This window comes from Bombus pyrosoma, linkage group LG15 (genome assembly GCF_014825855.1).
Source record: "Bombus pyrosoma isolate SC7728 linkage group LG15, ASM1482585v1, whole genome shotgun sequence".
Taxonomy (NCBI): domain Eukaryota; kingdom Metazoa; phylum Arthropoda; class Insecta; order Hymenoptera; family Apidae; genus Bombus; species Bombus pyrosoma.
The window spans coordinates 5,974,913-5,998,354 of record NC_057784.1 but is presented as its reverse complement, the minus strand read 5'-3'; the positions used below and the strand labels follow the sequence as shown (position 1 = coordinate 5,998,354).

At 39.1% G+C, this 23,442-nt stretch overlaps 1 protein-coding gene across 3 annotated transcripts in view; it reads right to left on the bottom strand.

The window, feature by feature from the left end:
* Positions 1–21,903, bottom strand: part of LOC122575557 (sonic hedgehog protein A) — an 85,575-nt gene extending 63,672 nt beyond the window's left edge. Inside the window, exons 1-3 of one of the 3 annotated variants that reach the window (XM_043744636.1) lie at positions 21,836–21,903; positions 19,260–20,056; positions 17,454–19,122 (exon numbers count right to left, since the gene is read on the bottom strand). In XM_043744636.1, coding sequence (XP_043600571.1) covers positions 17,454–17,837 — 384 coding nt within the window. In that variant the 5' untranslated portion in view covers positions 17,838–19,122; positions 19,260–20,056; positions 21,836–21,903. Of the gene's footprint in view, positions 1–17,453; positions 20,057–21,835 lie in introns of all 3 variants that reach the window. The other 2 variants (XM_043744634.1, XM_043744635.1) reach the window with 2 other exon arrangements.
* Between the last annotated feature and the right edge of the window lie 1,539 nt (positions 21,904–23,442).

Below are 23,442 nucleotides of genomic sequence, written 5' to 3'. Positions count from 1 at the left end.
ATAAGACAGTTGTTTCATCGATTTGCGAATAAAATTCGGCGGAAAGTGGTTTATTAATTTAGTCCAATTTTATTCTAACGCGATGGAAGAGCTATCGATATGTTATTGCCATTCGTGAACGGAGCTCGATAGAATTTGTGTATTTTGTATAATTCTTCATTTTAGTTTATTTTAATCCTTGGTACCAGTGATTTCGTTTATGCTTCTTGCTTTCGTTAAACTCGACGTCGGTATCATAATGGAAAATTAATCTTAAATTTTGTACAATCTTGAAGCCTCATTAAATCAGTGAATACTGCTATAAATATTAATAGAATGCTATCTGATATTATGAATAATATTCGATAAGATATAGCGAAATGCCAACCATAAATCAAATAAACCTAAATAAAATCATTCATCTAGAATTTGATAGGCTGTGGAACTCCAAAAAAAACTTGGTGCGTTAAGTTTCGTTTATTGCGCGAACTAAATAATATTGGTCGTTCGCTCGATCCCTTAACGAGGTTGTAGCTCTTCCTGAACGATCAACGACACAATTAATCGGCAAATTTTACCTGACATATCGGGCTTCGCCCTGACAAATGAATTCCCGGCGAAGAGCCATTAGAGCGAAACAACGAAATATGATATTTGATCGAGGAGAACATCGGTGTACGGCTTGTCGCCTCCATGTTGTCTCTGCTTAAAGTATCGTATGCTTCGTTCCGGTTATAATTGCTTTTAAATGCGTTGTAAAGCTGTCTTCGTCAGAAAACTTCAAATAAACTATTTTAATTATCAGCCAACTGCCTGCTATAGGATCTTTGGATAAAAAATGGCAAGATTTAAAGGCTATCATGGATGAAATTTTTCACGTCTGAATTTTTCCTTCAATCTTATTCGTATTTGAATAAACAGCAGTCTTGTAACGCATTAATCGAACGTTTACTATAAAATTGAAACGAAAAGTCTCGTATACCAACGACGGTTCTTCTATATCTTGCTCAAACTCTCGAGTGAGATATTCTTTAATGTTAGAAAAATATGCAACGTTATTTCTATCCATTGCAAACTATAATTTCTTAATTTTTCGTCGAATACCTATCGCGCATTCTCATCATTCAGATTTTCAGATTATAGGAAATTTGAAAATGCAAAATTCCAGGAAATGTACGTAATATGAAAAAAATATATATAAAATATAGTGTCTTGTATAAGTAGTATAGTATATATTATATGTACATTTCATATCTCGTGGGAACGTAAATGATGAAATAAGAATGTTTCTCAAAAATAAGAATTCGCATAAGAATCCTCGGTTCCATAATAAAAGCTACATTTATTTAACTTTATCGATTTTAAAAACGAGAAACAAATATACCGCATGTTTGAAATTTCATGCTTCCCAAAAAGTGCTGAAATAATTCAACGACGATTCTTAAAAGTTAATACTGCCACGAAACCTCGTCATTGCTTCAGAAGCAACCGAATCTCCCTCGGTGGAGGAGGCTCCACGAGCTCTTAAGTCGCGGTTTCTCTTCAACAGCGATCGATCAAGGGAACCGGTCCACGGGTGAAAAGTCGATACTCGATAAATATCGTGGAGGATCCTGTAAACGCTGCCGGTGGCTGGCGAACGTTCGACGGCTAACTTATTGCCCCGGCGTCGTTTTACTAATGCCCACGCGGGATTAGCGTTCGCCTTAAAACGTGCGACTACCTGCCGTTCTCTTGGCCGACGCGCCGTTATCTTCGCGGCCATAACCCCGTAAATCCACGGGCATTTGTTTCCCGCGGCCGGACGTCGGGGTTACCTCCGTTAACCCCGATGCGATCGTTCATGCGTTTACAGCGACAAATCGCTGGCTCCTTCGTCTCCTTCCCTCTCCTTCTTTACGTTCAACGTTCCTCGTCTCTCTTCTGCTTCCTGCGAGCCTCTTGTCTTTCGCCTCTTTGTCTTTCGGTCAGCGGGCGAAATCGTTTTGCGTTGATCTTTCGTGACCGTCGAACCGATCCCTCGTGACTCTCGAGCTGATGCCAACGATTGGTGAGCGAGTTGCGAGAGCAAGCTTACGTGTACCTGTGTTTGTCGTATAATTTACCATATACAGTATATAATACTATATATAATTCACCATCTTCCCCCAGGGAATCCGGAGCAGACATAGTTACAATCTGCTGGAAGTTGAAATTGAGATTTCGGTAGCATCTGGTAGGAAGTTTGGCATCGTTACCGGATTGTAATATACCTACGGCATAGTTCGAATGGAGAACGCAGGGACGAATATAATCGATGAAGCGTTCGTATAACGATATGTACATATAATACGATTATACCTCGTAAGCTTTTTAGGCACCGCGATCCACAAGTGGAAGTTGTGAAATAGACGAGGAACACGTCATCCGGTTACCTGTGGCCTAGGTATATTTTGGTAAATAAAATTTTCTTGCCATTTAGGCCCTTCAATTAACGTTGCAATAATAACTGTCATGTTTTATTCATACGTTAACCACCCACAGTCTTACAATCTCTCTTGCCCGTTCCATTAGAAACTATAAGTAACACGATATCGTAGCAACTTCTCAAACCTCTCTGTATGTATACAGTAATAGTTTCGACAAATCCTGGATAAAACTAAAATTTGACATTTTCAATCGTGATAAATCATGCCAACCTATCCAACGCAATGTTACCACGTTTCCATATTATAATCTCTATCTGGAACACGTATCGATCCATTATTACCACCACTTTCAATTGGAAACCAGTGGTAGCTATACGATACTACAGCGACACCTCCGTATACTACTCTAGTGTTTCTAAAACCTCGTTAAAAAATCAAATTTGATCTTTTCAAGTGTAACGACCTACACCAACACCATATTACCATATTTCAATATAATCTGTACTTAGAACGTATATCGGTCGGTTATTACAGCGACATTCGATCAGCCAATATAAAACTCGAAGAACAATGAACCGCCTTATAAATCAAACATATAGCATTGAACCGGCGCAATAAACGTGCTCTCTCGGAAATTACACGCGCGATATTACGCGCGTAATATGACGCCGCTATAATATGACGCCGCTGTAATATACGACGACAGTAAGCAACGAAGTCAGAAACGTTTATCGAGGTCTAAACCCGGTCTTCGATCGGAAACCCCTATGTACTGGACGGCAAATCAGCATTCGACCAGGGAGAGACCCCGCCTCGAGCAACAATTAGCGTTTTAACTCCGAGCTTCCAACGCGCGAGAGGCTAAGAGAAATCAAACGAAACAAATCTGCCCTCGCCGCTAATTACCATTGGCAAAACGATATTCGTATTATATTTCATACCGCGTGGAACAGCCATAACTCAGACGCTGGACAACGAACGACGTGGAGAACGGAGCCAGAATCGATCTCGAAAATCGATAATGATCCGAGTAGAAAATCGATCCGAGTAGAGATCAACTGGAATATGTACGTGTCGCGCATACAGGTTGTTCTATGCGATCGAGCAGAGTTATAGTTTTGAACGAATAGAAGATAGAGAAACAGGATATTCCGTGCAATTGAACAGAGTCAATTATTCAAAGGAATTGAAGGTAGATGAGAAGAGCGTTTTTTTCAGGCGAAATTAAATGATTTCGAACGGTGTGTGATTCGATGTATTGTATATACCTGTTGCAATAGTTCAACCAGTTAATCGAATCATTCTTTAACGAGAAACTCTTACGGTTACGAAAGTAGAAACTGATAGCAAGAACGGACGAGTTTCAGTTGGGTCATTTTTAATCTTTGCAAGTATAGATACGATTTATTGTTATGATACAATTTATTGTAAGGGAAGAACCAATTACAGGTATATGGTAAAAAGATAGGTATACATAGCGAGAAGATATGAGGTCTGCAAATAAAGAAATTATTATCCGAATGTACTTGCGCCTGGAAATGCTCGGACAAAAGATATTTCAACTCTAATTTTGTCAAACTTGATACATATATAGATATATGAAGACTATAGAGGAGAAATAATTTACATATGGTATTTTTTACAAAGAATTTGTTTTAAAATTCAGCAGCAAAACAGTTTTCTTATTTGATTTTAAAGCAAAACACGTGTTTTCATCCTCTCCAAAATTTTTCAAATATTACTCGTCCTAATAATTACGCTCTCGACTTCTGCAAAATGTTAACTTGTCAGCTATTTTTACAAAACTTACACGTCTATGAATCTAACAGATTTTTTCATATTAAAATTCTCTTGTTTTCTCATAAAATGAAATAAAAATTAAAAAAATCAACAAAAATCTGGTCTTCACGAGCATTATTCAATTTCGCTTAATATAATCTTTTTATTTTCTATTCTCTTCGAGTTATGACTTGGTCCTGTTCTATGGGACACCATGTACATACAACGTACGACGATCGATCAAAGGCAACAGATCGCTTCGAACGGATTCGCTTGATATTTAATGTGAGCGAATTCGCGTTTTATCAAGATCGTTTTGATCGGTTATCCCTAAAGGCGAGAAATATCGTATTAGGTACAGCACGCTGATAAATCGTCGACCGATTGTCGAAGCTTGACAATCGTTGGAAAATAAATAGTCGCGGCTATGCGATCGGTCGTATTAAATAGAAGTCGTAAATTTCACCGACTGCAACTCGTCATTTTGAGCTGATGGACACGCTCGTTTTTCTTGTTTGCGTAAGCGCGAGTTATTGCACGTTGCAAGCGCAAAGTGCTGTTGAGACTGCGATTAATTAATTACTTTCGAATTGAACTGTGAAATTGCGATAGACCATCAATGAAATAAGCCATTAACCGTTTCCAATCCCACGTGTCTTTGAGATTTTATGTATTATGTTCATAAATTTTGTACTGTTTGTTCGTAGGTATTTAATGAAATTTACATCAAAATAAAAAATTGTGGTAAATGATGGGCCTGCTTCTCTCATAAGCAAATAAAATCCTGGTTATAGAGGCTTGATAAACTTGTAATGTATTCATGTATTTGCATCTCCTCGATTTCATTCCATCTGTCAAATTTTCAATCAAACTGAACAATATGTTTTTCTAACAAGCAAACAGAATTCTAATCCTGGTACATCATTATCATAAAATTGTAACACATTCAAGAAGATCTGAAGATATTCCGCACAATTTACGTGTCATTTCCCGTCGAAACTAAAAATTTCGAGCAAAGAAATCCGAGTGAAAAATGTCGCCGCTTTGCTGAAATTTTGCCCGAATTTGAAAGCAACGTACCTTCTATAAATCCAAACGAAAATCACTCCAACGTTAACAATAATACTCCTGCTAGAAAAATCAGCTCCAGGGAGATTCGCAGTTGGCGGACAAGCCTGTCATAAACTTCCCACGTCCAACAAATTCTCAATGGCTACGATGTTATTAAATAGAAATAATCGTTTACAAAGTACGTACTACGAGCTATGCATTTCGCAGTTCTCTAATCTAAATCCTAGAATTCATAATCGTTTAGCCGCGGCATCGGGGATGATTTAAGTACTGTTACTCGTAAAGGTTAATTGTGGATGTTTTGATGAAATTTACGATTCATTCCGGAGAATTATACCTCGAAGAACGGAGATCGTGTAGATAAACAGAACGAAGGAGTTACTTACGGGCGCATAAATACGCACGATACGGGAAAATATGTGACAAATGAAGGCATTTTAAGTAAGAAATGTATGAAACGTAGCAACGACTGTGCGTCATAGTTGTACAACAGCGAGTTCGATCGTTTGACATTTTACTTCAACCAGGAACCAGTTTATCGATACTTACGACATTAATCTATCTATCGTTAGCAATGAAATTACACTCTTAAAAACCAGATATCTAAATAATAGGTGATCCGATACGCGTATAAATCATGTTATAAAATCATCTGATAACGCAGTTAGTAGCAACAGGTGGTAATTGCGTGAACATGCAAAAATCTTTCTAAGATATCGTTCTAATTTTGTACACTTCTCGATTCATTTTTTAATGTTCATGTAACGTAGTTTATTTTCTGCCACCCTGATTGCTGGTTTATATCGAATTACAAAGAAGGATATCCGATTTGGATTCTTTGGTAAAGAATATATTGCAACCGTACGTAAGTACGTCATATTTATATGACATGGCACGTTATCAAAACATAATAATAAATTAAGTTCGTGAGTCAGAATATTAACAATCTCTTCCTTGTCTTACATTTTTCTTCGGCTCCATATAAAATTTAGGTACCAGACATTCATTACGAAATGAATTAATTAATGTCGAACAAAATAAAGAAATGCATCTTCAAAGTTCCTATTCGGGGAATATACATTTCGTTATTTAGTACAATTTTGATAATTCCATCGTTTTCGTTACCTTATAACCTTTTTAATTTTTTCCCAATTTCAGGATATGAATATTACGACCTAGCACCTTTCGTAATGTCATAATTTTTACAAGCTCCGCAGTCGAAACTCAATAACGACAGACAAATATATTTAATTATTTACCGAAATTCGTAGCTATGTAATTTCCCACTTTGCACTAATAAAATTTGCTCATCAAACATCGAATTGTACATTGTAATACAATAAAACAATGATACAAATCCACAGCTTTGGAAATGGATCAAAATCATCGTGATCACCGGCATTCATCATTTGTCGTTAGAAAGTTAACACGTCGGAGCGAATTTCCAACGAAAATAGGACGAGTTTCGGATTCTCTGAGGAAGGTTCACCTTGATTACGCCTCTACCATTTCTCGATCCTTCGACGAGAACGATAACGTTGTCGACGAGCACTCCTGGAGTCAGAAACATATCACGTAGCGCCACGTGCGCCTATCGTGTTACCTGGTTGGTCGTTGCCCGTCATTAGACACCCGGTGCAAGTCACTGCAACTTGCTGTAATCGTGATCTGGCCCCGTCTGGTCTTCTTTATCTCACAATCATGCGAATTACTATAGGAAGTACGATTATGTTTGTCGAAATACAACACGTTGCGAAATAAAAACCATCTTAGAATTGTCAGAGAATTTTGAGAAATATCGTAGCAAAGTGTTTGAAGTAGTCTTTGCTGAAGTGCTGGATATTGAATGATCTAGCCGCTTGTATAAATTTCTATTTTTATATCGTTCTTATCGGTAGTCATTACAACATGATTTATCCTTATGTGTTGTTCTTTATCTTGTATATATCTTGACTACCAAAGACTATAATTATAATACACATGAAATATAGGATATCTCAAAGTGAAGTATATACATACATAGTTTCTATAGATCGTAGAATATAATTTTCCATTCTGCACGAGCAAATTATAAATTGTGAACGAAGCATTAAAAAATCTGAATCGCTGGTCTTCTATCAAAGCTCCGCGAGGTGAATTTCGATTTTTAATATTCCAAATCAGATTAGCAAGTTCAATACTAATGGTTATTTCAAAATAGCAGATATTTATTACAATACGCTACAATTGACTGGATTTACGTATGACATACGATCGTGTTTTGCTCCTTATCCCGCGATCATGTCAATTATCGAAGTATATTACGGTCGCCCAAGCATAGGTTTCACAGTTGCGAAACGTCGAAAACGTTTTCCGAGACACCTACCTAAACCGATCCCGGTTATATAAATATAGACTGAAAGTTCTGCTATACTGCATATGGAATATATCCTGGTATTTTTGTAACTTTGACAAATTAACGATCAAGAACGACGGAAAATTATTACAACCAGTATGACAATTGTTTGTAGTTTGATACGCCTTCTAACTCGTAGCAAGTAGTTTCATTTACAGTCACAATTTTCTCTGGTATGTTATCCCTTATCTCGTTGCAATCGTATCGATTACGGGTCATAAAATTACGACCATTGACGCCTAATGGCCATTTATAGCGTGTCTTGTTGAAAAATTACAGGAGCTCCAAGACTTTTTCGCGGATATCTAGCTGACACACAATGGTCTGTCGTGCAACTGTTACTATTATTCGAATAACGTGTTCCTGCACCACTGTGGTATTGCAGTCTTTAGAAATAAAGTATCGATACTTATTTGGAAAAATAGACGCTCATTGCGAATTACCAGCGGCGACTGCAGTTATGATTTGCTTTCGCGTGTTATTTCTTATCTCGTTTCGATCGGGTCGATTACGCGCGTGAAGTACAATGTGTGTAACTACAATGGCAGTTGTGCTTGAATAGTTGTGCACCGATCATTATTCAGAAATAATAGTCTGCATCGTATAGTATCACTTTTCGCCGATAAATTTTGCACTGAATCATTGCAAAAATGACAAAAATACTATCTGTTACAAGACAAATGCCACTATTCGATGTTGCAATAAATTTAAAATACCTAAAAGAAATTGCAAAAAGGGCGTAATATAAAGGGAAAGAGAATGGATATACGTATATGTGATAGGTAATAATATTTTTCGGAACTGGAAAATATCTTTTTTTATAACTTTTATCTTCGAATATCACGTCTGAAGAACAGTTCGATAATTTGGTCATCTGCGGACTTTTAAGGCATAGTACACGGTAATTCAGGACACGGTGGCTAGTTATATTTTATGATTATGAGTCTGTTATATGGTTATTGAAGATAGCCACATGGTGGTCTAGCCGCGGGATTGCTTCGACCTGTTATTCATTTATAATTTATAAGAGAGTTAATGGATTTAGAATCTGCAAAATTTATGATTATCTAGAAAACGTGTCAATTTCCACAAAAAACCTAACAAAACTTATCTTTCACTAAGGAATTTTATATTTCGCTCGTATTAATCGAATCCATAAAATGATTCTAATAAGGCACCATCGCAAAGAACGAAGTATAGTTCTTTCTGAATATATTCAGAGTACATATATGTGCCCCTAAACCAAAAAGCTTCAGAGAACCTACAATTATTGATTAAATTAACGATAGGTTATAACAATTAAAAATAGTTTTTAAAAATGGTTTTTTACTACGAAACATTAGTCTCCTTTTAATTCAATGCAAATTTTCATACCCTAAAATACTTTTGTAAAATATCTCAAGCCTTCGACCAAGTATTCGAGTACTCCAACACAGACATTGGATACCTATATTACAATCAAATAGTATCCACGTTTACATACTCGTTTACTTCATAAAACAAAAATTCCAAACACAAACATACCCACCCATTCGCAAATGTCTATCCGTCTTTATTACCAACTTGAAGCCTCCTCCTTGGTCAGCCTATATTTCGCTTATTTACTACATTCTTCCAAGTCATTACCGTCGTTAAATATTTAAAGCATTCTGCATAGAATCCGCAAAACCACTCGTTTAAAATAAAAGCAGGACAAACTCGATATCCAGCCACTCTTCCACATATCGAAAGAAAATAAATCTCAATTACGGTTCATCCACATCAATCGATATCAATAGCAATTAACTGGTTACTGCGGCTCGTTTAACCAACACAATTGACAAACGACACCGTGTATATTGAATTTCGATCGCACGATCGTTTCATTTATCACGGCGAGCTCGATAAAAGTGCGTCGAAACCGCGTTCACCAGCGCCGGGAAGATCAATTTCGATGACAGACCGATCCATATCGAGAAATCGAGGAATCGCTCCAAGCATTTACTGTTCATCGGCCGATGAAAGAGAGAGAGAGAGTGAGAGAGAGAGAGAGAAATAGAGAGAATTAGAGACGAGAGAGACCAGGAGAGAGGAGAACGAGTAGCACGGCCATTAGGTTTATTTGCCGTAATTGGGGGAGCTTTAACGCGCCAAACCAAACACCGGTTATGGCCGCCATAAACCTACCCACAATCACTTAGAGCCGGCGCACGGTACGCGCTTTTTCCCCTATTTATTCCGCGCGACCGGCGCTCCTAGTGCCGCGCGATCACCAGGACAGCTAAGAACAGGACGAAAAGAGGGAACGAGAGCTGCCAGCAATTTGCCGGCCTACCCTGTTTCCTCTCTTCGTTTCTTGCGTGCCGTTTTTGCCACGTTTCTCGTTACCCCCACATTCACTTTGTCGTTGATCGTGAAAAGAAGACGAGCATAGTTTGAATTTGGCGCGGCACAACGACGATGGAAGATACGTGGTTTAATACCGTCGAAACACAAACGATCGCAGATTTAATGAGACGCTTGTAGAGACATTTTCCCAATATGCTGGCTGTATTACGCGAAACGACTTGAAATTTCATTGGCACTGTGACGAGATTCGATTATCATGACTATATTGGTCAAGTTTGAAACGAATATAAAAATATATATTACAATTTACAAGCCACTTAGTGCAAGTATATATTTCACGGAGATCCCAAAGTATTTTTGAACGGCCGGTCATTATCCGTTACATTGAGAAGCCTTAATATTCAGCGAGACCATATTTAGCACTTCTTATGTACCTTAAGATAGCTATTTATGATGTATACCGACTTTTTAATGAATATACGTTTGCAGTAAATATCTTGTAATTTCTATATACATTCCCAGATTGGTTTCAAATGGCCAGTATAATCATGACAGTCGTGTCTCATTACAGCGTTGATAAAATTTCAGAATGTTTCTCCAATTATTTACGACGTTCTTACTTGCATTATGTGTTGCACGTTTATGCAAATTCCTATTTTTATCGGCGTAACTATAAAAATGAAAATTAAACGGAGATTCCGCTTCATACTAAATACTACGACGAGTACTATGCTTGAAATATTATATTCATTATGCGTATTACGCATTAAATTTCCCGTACGTACGTAAACATACACGGTCCGATAATCATAAAGATATTAAAAAGTTCCGAATGATTTTTCAGACTTTTTGCATCTGATCTTCGTCAAGTTCCAATACTTATGAAACCAGATGTCTATATATACATTATTAGAATCTCGTTAATAGCTCGATAAAATAGCGATATAAGTGGCACAACAGAGAAAAAATATCACTGGGAAATGACTAAATATAAAAATCTATAAGAATAGATCAGTCAGTAATCAAGTTCATAAAGAAACCAGCATCGTCATGAAACACGTTCGATTTTTGCAACTTCACGTCGTCGTAAGACAAGTTGGACAGGACAAACGTGGAAGGAACATCGCAAGAACGTCTCGCTATTCGTTGTACTTAAATTTGTCGGTCTACCCAGCTAATTGGCCGGGATACCGTCATTTTACGATCGCGACCAAGAAGCGTGTTCTCGTCTGACACGAGATTCATGCTCGCAAAACACGGCGTTAACGAGCGGCCCCGGCAACTCAGCGACGGATCCCTTCACTCGGGAGACATCGATGCCTGGACAACACGGTTCGATCTGCCGGCAACTTCTATACATAGCTACTTACAGTCCCGCCGCAAATCAATCGACGCGTCTGTCGAGCGGAAAATCACGATTTCCTCTCTCGTAAATTGAACGATAGCTCGTGAAAACGTCGCTTTTGCACGTTTCGTACGTGATAGTTGACTGGTTAAAACAACGCTTTGAGTTGGAATATAATTTTCGTGTGATTTAAGATTTTTTTGATGTATAAAATAGATACATATTGTTATCTGTTTTTTTATTACTGTCGTATTACTATCTTGCTATTTATCATGCGTTACTAATATATTTTATATCGTGCTCGTTATATTTGAATATAAATAACGATAGTACCATATCAATATTCAATATAACGTTAAAGAAACGAAACCTAAATGGAGACTCGTTTTATTGCCTACTAAAAATCTAATCTTCCTGTAAGGAATGCATCACTTTCCTTGTTTTAGATACAATAAAAGGTACCTTAAAAAATTTTAATCGGTCGTTCTGACTATTCAAATCTTTCAAACAAATACCGATTTTTCTCAAAAATTGTGAAACTTCAACTTCAATTTCAATTGTACGTCTGATAACCCATCACAGCAATTGATGCAACTTTAAACTACCAATGAGGAAAGAAAAGAGAAGCATGCTTGAGAAGAATATTGAAAAACGACAACTCCAGTACCGAACTCTCGATAATACTCGATTCTACGATGTTACTTATCCCAGCTACAGATATCGTCGAGAATATTCGAGCGACGTAGATTAGTCTGAAAACTGCACGACGAACTTACGCGTAAAGAGGTTTATTTTCTAAAGTCGACCTTTATCCGGTCTTGAAGCAATATTTGTACGAGTGAAATCGGGAGTCGCGATAGATTCGGCGCCTGTTCAACGTTCATCGCGCCGATAAAACGAGCAGCCGGGGAATTTTGCGAAGAAACGCGGGTAAACACGCGAAACACGCGGCCTGTCGACGACGTTCGAACGACGGGGATGCTTTACGAGCGGAAACCGGCGCCGAGCCGCTCTTTTGTTCGCCGCGCCACGAAACGTGGGACTTACAAATTGGAATACAACAGGCCCAGAGTTAGGAGAATCGTTTCACGCTTCGCGGGGGCGCCAAGTGGAAGGCAAACACCGATAAAAACTGCATGAATAAAGCACTAATGGAACCACCATGGACTGAGAAATAAACATACGGACGATCACGAAACATGACGCAGGTGGAAGAAGATCGAACAATTTCCCAGTGTCTTTTTTTCTTTCTAGATACTTGTTGCTAGTCCTTGAATGTTTATTATCCTAATTTTACTCCTGTCGCAGCCAATAAAAGAACTTTTAATGTTTTAAGGCAAACTTTAAAGTACAGTGGAAATAAGCGATCAGGCATGTCAATAATTCTATTGTATCTTTCTGAAACTGAAGAAATCTTTCAATAGGAGAGAAACGCTACTGAATTATAGCGCGAAGTGCTGGGAATGGAAAAATCAATAGTTGCTCTGTCGTTGTTCGGTTTGTTACTTCGATCCAAGAAAGATTTTGGTGGTATCGTTTCCGACATTAAAGTGCAAGTTTAATAACTCTACTGAATATGATAATCAATATACTCTTGAAAGAGAAATTCAATATTTTTTAACAGAAACCCACAGCCAAACTTGATAAAGAGACAGTTTTGGAAATATTTAAACGCTTAACGAAGTATTGGCTTTTAAAATTACTCGCTAAAATGAGAACCAAAAAAAAAAAAAAACTCGACTTATTACAATACGAATTCTCGCGCATTTTTACAAATTTTCAAGACGCGAAAATGCACAGAATTCGTTATAACGTGCAGAAATATAAAATATCCAAAGCGGAATATTTCTTATCATTTTTAATAAGTAAGACGAATCTCTGAAATTTAATTTCTTCTTTCATAAAAATCCACAATCTGCTTATCGTCTTCCTCTGTGCCCTATGCCTTCGTATCGTTTAAAAAGTAAATAGTAAACACCAGAAAGACGCTCTACGGACAAACCAGAGAAAGGACGCACGGAAAATTCGCAATTAATCAAAAGCCGGACAGAAGAACACGTGCACATAGAATCGCATACACACACAGAAGGCAGGTTCGCGTGAAATTCTAGGACGTAATTCGAGTTTCAACGAGTATCGGTCCTGTGTGCACGTGAAATGTATTCAAGAACGATCGAGGCAGTCTTATCGGGTGGATAGCGTTTCGCGTGAATCACCTGCCGACGTTTAACGACGTGCAGTAGCTAATTTGTCATACGGCCGTGGAGCACGGTGACACGCGTTGAAGTAATAACACGCGTTGCTGCGGTTAACGCGGCCGTCAGCCTGTACTTTAAACGAGAAACGCAATCAATCTCCTCGGGGAATCGAGGATCCTTGATATCCCATGCATGTTCTAACATTCTAATTTTAGCAAGATCCCCTCGTAAAGTGCCGTGGAAAAAGAGAAAAAGGATTGGAAATTACGAGCCTCGCGAGCATTGTCTAGTAATGGATTAGCTAGAAATAATAAATTAGTTTCTTACAGTTAAAGACATGAATGTACATTTAGATTACGTACGTTGTTTAATTACTGAATTCTGTTTAAACGGACTATTTTCCGATAATGATACCGAGAAAGTAAAAATAGTTAGATCAACATAGAAATCTAGATTGTGAAAGTTTGTTATTCTATTTCGTTGTGCCTTGCAGGAAAACAGCCGCTGAAATTTATGTAATTTTTTAGTATAATGATTAATAGACCATCATTCTATCATTCGTAACATCTGTACAGATATTAAAAATCTCTGTTGAAATTCAATTTACTCCGTTTCGTGATCGTTACTCGAAATAAAGGTTTCATACATGTTCTACATTTATAGTTTATTTAATAAACGTTTTTGAAACATATCCGTACTCCAATTTCAATTCTTCGTCTGTTCCTGTAGAAATATTCAATCGCGTAAAAATTTGCGGTTCAATAATTGTTTCTTTCATATCAGAATGTAAAACTGTATATATATTGAGAGATTTGATTCCATCATTTACGGATTTATGTTCACGAGTTGATAACTCGGTGGAACGTCGGGCCATTATTGGAATAAGACCATTTTCTCTATTGGATAAAGCCGGCAGAATAAATCCATTAAGGTGAAATTGCAAGAACTACTGCTCGACCACGAACGATTTGATACGTTTGCCTTTTTTTCAGCCGCTTTTTACGAAGAACGCCGCGATTAAATAGCAATTCACGGCCCTTATGCCATATTTTAAAACTTCAAATATTTGCCTTTAACATAGAACTTTTCCTATTTCATAAGATAATTCGTTAATTGTGAATACATATTCTATGTTGTAAAGTGATGCTTAAACGATTTACTTTATGAACTGAAATCGTGAAAAACGTGATTGAAATTCTAGAATCTTATTTAATAAATAATTGACAATAGTCTACCTAATAATGAAACAAACAATTGATATCTTACGCCAAAAAATACATCGGTTTAGTAATACTAATCGTTGATAATCAGTCATAAAAATAATTCCACAGTGTAAAGTATATCTATTCGTGACTGATCGTGAATGAAATTTAGTCAAATTAAAAATGTTAAATTTAATGGAAATATGAGTCTCTTGAACGAAAGACAACGAAAGTACTCATTGGAATGTGACCATGAGCATAAAGTTGTATCGCTAAATTAATTTATCACTTGATATAATTAATCGATATGCTCTCGAACGTAGCTGATATCTTTACTCAAGCATTCTTCGTTTTTTAACGTATTATATAAAAAGCCATTTATTGCTAGGTGCATATACCTATATCATCGTCAATATCTGAAATCCGTCAGTACAATAACTGGATATTTGGTGACCAAAAATTTGACGAAGAAAATTCGACGCGTAAATTTTTGTAATCAATTCTACGTTTCACGGACGACACACCGTAATTTCTAGGATTAAAAAATTAATACTGATATCAAACTAATCGTGTCAAATATTGACAAGATTCGAGTTTGGACGTATACGAGTGTGATGCATGTATCTACAAAAGAAAATTGAAAAAACACCATTTATCATCATTTCGACAATGGAACGAGTAGAATCGACGATTGCGGATCCACGATATTTCCCATGAAATCCATTAATAGCAACCACGCAAGCGATGCATTGGCGGCGAAAATATAGAAAACATATTTTCCATCCTTTTGACCATAAAACAAACGCAATCAATCACCGATTCCCGATTCATATTTCCTTTGAAATCCGCTGTTGCGTCCCCACGGGGCATCATACAGCCTCGACGATTCATAACCAAACCCGCCATACATCATTTCACTGAATAACCAAATTTCTCGACGCGAAACACGCCACGTTCCTATTCGCGCGTGAATCAGCCAACTATTATCGGATTCGAGACGTAAAGGTCACTGACTGCACTTCTTTCTAGAATCCTCTAGGTGAGTTCCCTACTCCTACGTGAAGCAACGCGATCGAAAGAGTATAACGCGTCGTTTTCTCGCGAGTATTCGCTATCGGCACTCACCGAACCAAATCTACAGGTCGATAGGAACGACGATACCGACGCTTCAAACTCTTGCACGCGTCATGATTCACCGACGGGCTCCTTCAAGGACAATCTTTATCGCTACCTGACACACGACACATATTATCGGCGATCACCGCGGTGAAAACACCCTCGACCAGAAATGACGAATATTCCGGACACGGTTATCGAGTTGTCGTAACGTTCACGGCTCGTTTCTCTTGCTAACCAAGAGAGCACGGTAGGATAAACAGTATTTCGATTGCTATAGGTCTCGTCACTGACCTGTTCAATTTTATACGTAGCTGTAATAAGAAGCGATCAACGATTTCAAGATTACTGATCTAAAGAGCTAATCGCTGATGTATTTCAGTTGCTACATATTGATAGTCGTTAGATATTGTTTTTCGCGAGAGAATAAGAAGAATCGTACGAGTTGGTTTAGGTACTGTCTACGGATACTGTCGTTAACTCGGTTTATCAATTATTCTTGACCTTTTGTAGTCAGAGTCACGTTTGACATTTCATCTGGACTGGGACTCGTACCTCTCAAGGCAATTCCAAAGTCTCTTCTTTAATTTGGGCGAATATAATTAATAAAATATCTATATTGGAAATGCTACTGCATTTATCAATTCATTTATAATAGAAATAAATGTTAAAACCGAGAAGAATCGAATGAATTTGGAAGAAAAGAGAATTCTTCGATTTTTGTCTATGCTCGTATTATACTAATTTAACGTGTCATGTACGTATCTTCGGCAAAGACGAATTAATTTTCTCCCAAATTAAGTGTTTTTAAGATTGAAACAGGAGCAGCCACGTTCACGGTTGGCGCAAAAATATTAGAAACAGAACGTTCGAGTACCTTAGCTCCCCTGAAAACGCTCTCCCTCACCAATACCAATATTTGTCACAGATAAAATTATACTCAACCGTATTTACATTGCTACCATCTCCCAAATGCATTCTTAAACCAAAGGGAGCTCCCAAAGTTCGTTTACCGTAGACAGTACCGATCAACCACGAGGCCGCGTGAGAACACGTTCATCCACCGCGTCTCCTGCGCTTCGCATTGAAACGCTTAGCACTATCCTCTCCCAAACAGGGATTGAAAGCTATGTTATATACCGAGACATATAAAGCACTCGTGACAAGCAAGCAATTAACCTTCGGATGGCGATGGCTGGGTCAATTTTGGCTCGTAAAATATTCCACGTCTTCGCCTTGCGAGCTACATTTACGTATGACTATTTTATCGAATTATACAAGTCCATTTATCTATACTCCATTTATACAAATCAAATTTTAATGCCCAATTGGATGAACTTTTGCTCGTTGTCTCCGTTTACTTGAACGTCAACTGTCATTATACGAAAGAAAAATCACTGGTATTATGTAAAATCAATGAACTTCAGTTACGTAAGCTCGTCCCTCGGTAAGTTCTGTAAACGGAGTTCTACGATAATCTTTTACTTTTCAACTAGATTCTATTATTGTATAAGAAGTGTTTTCATTTGACTCTTTGCCTTTTGATGTAAAATAAACATCAGACGTTCGCGATAAAAATGAGCCAACATTCCTCAAACGAAGATTAATCAATGTTTGAGAGCGTTTGTTCACCTGTGTCATCAGCCGATCGGCTCCGGTGCCCTCTTCATCCTTGAAAATGATGTCTGCGTTGTAGTTGGGCACGAGATCCCGGAACCTGGAATCGTGCCTGGACACGCGACCCTCGCTGATCCCACTGGCCGGCAGCGTGTTCTCGCTAACGTTCGGCACATGCTGCTTGAACACCAGAGGCGTGAGCTTCCTTAGACCAGGACGTCGTCCACCGCCCCTGCCCGGTCCACAAGCCAGAACGAGGCCACCGTTGTCCAGCAGCGGTAACCAAAGGCACAGTATCAGCAGGAACACCTGGAGCAGCGAGGGTGTCGTTCCTCGCCTCCTAATCGTGCAATGATTGCTCGCCTGAAGGCCGCGACGACGATGATGATGGTGCACCATAATCACGTGGCTCTGCCTCGAGGACGACCCTGTTCGGTCACTGGTACCTCGTGCACCTCGCGGACCCTGCTGCGCTCGTGTTTGTCGAGCACGTCGACGGTACCACCGAGTCCTCGCCACCACCACCGCCGCGGGCTATCCTCCTCCTCCACGGTTGAGAGAACGACGACGACGACCTAGACAACGACGACGAGGACGACGCGTTTGACGAGCTGCCGGTCCTTCTTCTCCTCCTCTTGCCACTGACCTCACTCACGCTTAACCATAACCAGGGCATCACACACCTCCCCTGCACGCACTCTTATCACCGTTGTGACCGTCGTAGCTGCGTCTAATCACCACACGCGAGAGCCAAAATAATCCACTAGGATTACGAAGGATTATTACACGTCGATGGTAATCGATCGCCGCGATAAGAAACTATAAACCAGAGCCACTGCACGAGAGCCTCCACGGGGAGATCCTCTCTCACTGTTCGACTTCCCTTTCTCTTTTTATCCCTTCTATCGGTGGTTGTGACATTGGTGCGTGTATGCTATCGCTGGTCAACGAAGGCTCGATGTCCACCTGTGAGTGGTGCGCGTTAACTATCACGCGTCAGCGATAATGCGACGATATACTCCAAGTTTGCTTTACTGTCAAGTGTTTTCATCGTACATCAGAAATCAACAGGAACCATTGCTATGCTGCTTAACCGGCTAACCGGTAACACCACACACCCTCGTGAGGAAGAAAATTTCTCAAACTACGTTCTCCAAGATCGAACCACGCTCTCCAAGATCAAACCACGCGCAATTGAATGGAACGCGCAAAACCGACGACAAACAGAGATGAAACTTTCCTTCGATACGATAGCGGTCCGAGATGTCGAACTCTTTGCCAGTATACCCGATCGATCTGACTCACTTGACTGAACTCGATATCCGAGTAGTCCGGAAGCTCTGTGGCGCACGTTTTCCGGACGAGTCAGTGGTGGGAAATGCGGGATGGGTTTCAGTAGGTACCCTTGCGTTGTTCCTTCGGTCTGTTCTTGGGCAGCAGGGTGCCCCTCTTCCTGCCCCCACCAAAGTGGCCAACGGCCGGCCGGGCCGCTGGCGCTGGCTGCAGCTAGCTGCTGGCCCCCGTGGGGCTCTCACGGCCTCCGATCTTCCAGGTAGTGGGGAGATGATACTGGCCCCACCACGACAGGGCCTTGTAGTGCGCGTTAGCGACGTCACTAGGCCCCAAGAGTCTCGATTGGTCGGGGCGGGGCGTGCGCGAGGTAAACGAAGACAGGTGCACCACGCTGAACAGAGATCGAATTGATTAAACAAAGACAGGAATATATAAAAAGAGAGGGTAAGAAGGAGGAGAGAGTAAGAGAGTCTTTTCAACTTTCTCCTCGTTCGATTCGGTTTGATCGTAGCCTATCTTCTCTCTTACTTGTTCGCCTCTCTTCCTCTCGCTCTTTATTCGCCAACGTTGCTCCTTCCTCCTTCGAATCTTTCCGTTTCTTCGGCTTCTTTGCCACGCAGCCTGTCCCTCTTCCTTTTACGTACCGATCTCCTCTTCTGCCCCTCTTCGCGTTCGATTGATCCTTCCTTTTCGTCCTTTTCGTTGTCGTCGTTGTCGTCGCAACAACGTTCTACCTTGTTACTCGCCTCTCCTTCTCTCCTCAAAAAGGTTCCCTCTCTCGCCTTCTCGGAGGGGGACTTTACGCTCCAAGAAAGTACCGCGCGTTGCGCCAAGATTCTCAATGACCGTGTCTTCTCTACCCCCGAGGCGGCAACGTGTACATCTCGAGACGTAGGGTGGGCTGTGACCTTCACTTCTTCGTCAAGTTTCGCTCTTCTTTACAATTTTCGACGTTTTACTCTTATTTTCTCTTTTTCTTGATCTTCTTACTTCTTCTTTCCTCTTGCCGCTTGCAAGCTTGTTCCAGCTTGCTTGTGCTTCGTCGCTTCGCCCGATTACCGCTTTTGTCACATTCCTACGCCGTGTCGGCAGACTCCCGGGATCTTATTAAACGCGACGCTCCTCGATTCCCCGAGTTCCTGGTGACGAACGACCTCTTCGATTCTTCGTCCATCTTCCGCCTGCAATCAAGCTTCTACTCGTGTGTCATGGTTATACAGATCGGATAGATCGTCGTTTCTGCTTTGATGAAGTTTGAAAACGTGTGTTGTTATTGTAGATGGAACGAATCCAAGGACGATGTACACTTGGAACATTCGATCGAACTGTGAAAGGAAGTGATCGATCTTCGGTTATAAGTGGCGCTACGGTTATCGGCTCTTCGGCACAGATAATCACGCCGCGAGCTGATCCACCTTGAATCGCGCGAAGTTATTCGCGTTTTTCTCCATTTTTCTTTTCCTTCTTTTCTCTGTTTTTTCGAGGAAAATCGTGAGGTTTGTTGATGGAGTTTGGAAAATGATCTTCGTAAAATCCTGGCCTTTCTAATGTAATGGAATGCTATTCGCGTTCTTGAAAAATTAAATGCAACTCTAGGAATTAATTTAAAAACATCTCCTTTGCTTTCTAGAGTATCTTCGCGCGTTATACAATAAATCGATTTATGCAATATTTATTAAAATATACAGTGAAAATAAAGTTATCGAAATAATATTAAGTGTAGAGTAACTGGTCAAGAATAATTAAAACTTATAAAGTGTCCTATTAAAATATAATTCGAGGCATTTAAGAAGCGACACTGTTTTCAATCGGTTTGCATTTTGTAAAAAGAACGGGGTAATTTTAGGAAGATCGAGAGAATAATGAAGTTCACAATAACGGATATTTGTAGGCTGTGTGAGTAACCGAACATCTGTCATGCATTCGTGCGTTACACAATGTAACACTTTCTTAAGACCAACTTTTCTTTCAAGTATTTCTAAAATATGCATACTCGCCGTAGTACCGACGCACGAAATTCCAACAATCACAGCAGGTATGATTCAATGACCTCTTTGTAAAATTAATATTATTCTTAAACGCGTCGGTATCAAATAATAATATTTTTCTTAATTTATTCTGTCAACAATAACCGTCACGTGTAAAACGTCAAAATTAAAACTTCAGATTTTTGTCTTTAAGACGTGTTCTTCCTTTCCTTGCGTCCATAAAATTTTACGGTTTTCTATATCATTTTATAAAAATGAAATAAATGAAATCACGATGAAGATTGCTACGTTATTGATTACGTAGAATATAAAGAATAATACTATATATATAGCAAATAATTTTTGTATAAGAATTATTTCTATTTCTAATATGAAACTCTCTATATATTTATTCTTCAGGTATATAAATTATTACAATATGAAGGCCTGAAAATTTCGTGACTTTTAACGCGTGTTCGGCGCTCCAGTCGATTGCCTGCCGTCTCTCACCCGAGACATACACAGTGAACGTGTTAAACACCAAAAACAACGTCTCAAATGTGCATTAACATTTTAACTTCGAACAGCGATATGCATCCATACGTTGACAATAATTAGAGCTTCCTACCCATACACTCGTACAGTCAGAAATCTCAAGATGATTATTGCATGTGTCTGCTCTAAAATAGAAAAAGAAACGATGTACCAAGCGTAAATATAACGATAGAAACGAGTGTATATATATTCCAGAATATTCATGATGTTCCGTATAAATAACTAAGGAACGAACAAAAATTTGAAGTTTGCCCTACGATATCACGCCTCGTATTAGCGACAATTAACTATTATTGGTTAAAATAAATATAGGAAAATCCCCTTTCCTCGGAGTCACTGATAAATTAATCTACGTGAACTATGTAACTGCGAGAAAAATAAGAATACGTTGGCCGATCGTTAATGCGTCGATAATCACTTCTGCCAAATTGCCAACGAACAAACACTCGATTTATATCAATTGAGGAAAACAACAGCGAAAAATGGAAAACGGAGAAAGCGAAAAAAAAAATACCGGTGACTAAATATCGTGCAGGTATCGAATCTCGCGCTACGCAACGTGGAACAGCACGTACTATATACCTGATACGATCGCGACGATAACCGCACTCGAACGTGAAGAATTTTGTGACGAGAAACGCGAACCACGGGTGGAACGTCACCAGCCACAGCTATGAGCCAACTGATATGAAAGTCGAAGTCTAGCGAAGGACGAGGAGGAGAGGGACGAGCCACGGCCTACCAAAGTGTTCGGTTTACTGATAATAAACATCTTTTGTGAATAACCTCGCCGCCCCACCAAAGTCGTTCCAACGGCAATCTATCATTGACATACCCGAATTTACACGGTATATACAAAATCCTTGGAATCGTCGACAATAACAGGGAATTTACGCCGTCTACCAGGAAAATATTTCCCTTCCCGTCCTTTGGGAAATGAGATAGAGATAATCGAGATAGTTGTGTTTGGATACGCATGGGCTAGAACTTTTCTCTCGTGATTCTTACGTAATGATTGTATTAATACTAGAAAGAGCAGATTAACGATGTTGTAATTAATTAATAAATTAATGATTAATAAGGATAACTGTTTGAGTTGTTTAGTTTGGACTGGAACAGATGAGGATTTAAGGGACCCAAAAATCGCTGTTTTGGAGAAAAGTTGTGTAAGAAGAGGAAATGAAAATTTCGTAAGAATTAAATGGAAAGCAACAGCCTATTATATAGTTATAAATTAGGAAATAATTAAGTTTCTATATAAGAAATTCATCCATGTAAAACCTTACGACACCAGATGAGCGATTAAAAATTTTTCTTTCGAAAATATGCAGTTATACAACTATGATTTATTGTGAACCAATTTTGACAAATTTGTCACAATGCGATGAATATTAAACAATAATAGTTTCTCTGATAACGCAAGCGGCAAAAAGAATTATATTCTGTAGAACTTATACTATTCGAAGAAGAATATGAGAGGAAATTTTCAAACAGAAAGAATGTTCTTTAGAAGTCAGTGAACGATATAGTCAATTGCTCTTAGACTTTACAGCATGTAGCTACACATGTCGGACAAAATTTTTAACATTTCTGCGTACGAGGCTTTCTATCGAATTGTACGAATTCTTCGCATTACCGATATGTTGCTCGAGCTACTGAAAATAACGATATTTGCAGCTTAATTTTTCAATACGGAATGAGGATACAGATTTTTCTTCGTATAACTTTCACTCAATTTTTTTCCAAACTCGAACCACGCTCAGAACTCAGAAAGAGTACGTTAAATAATTTCGAGACAATGCTATGTAAATGTCACTAAAAATTCCTTGTGACAAAAAACCACCCTATAAACTAGAAACGTGACCGGACATCAGAATCTTCATACGGTATGTTTTCCAGAAACTGAAACATTCACAAGCATCGAGGAACAATCCGAAAATATCCTCTAACAATAGTAACAACACCAGCAACTGTTGGAGCAAGCAAAGGCGAAGACAACAGGCGGACCAGAGATTAGTGTGGCTGACCTGCGTAGATAAAGACGGTGTTCGCCAAACAAACCCCATCGACGAACCGCGTAACCAAGAACCCATCAAACTCAGAAACACGCTTTCGTGTCGAAGAATCGACAGACACGCTTGTATTAATAGGATTCGCCTCGAAAGCGTGAGAATGAATCGGCATGAATG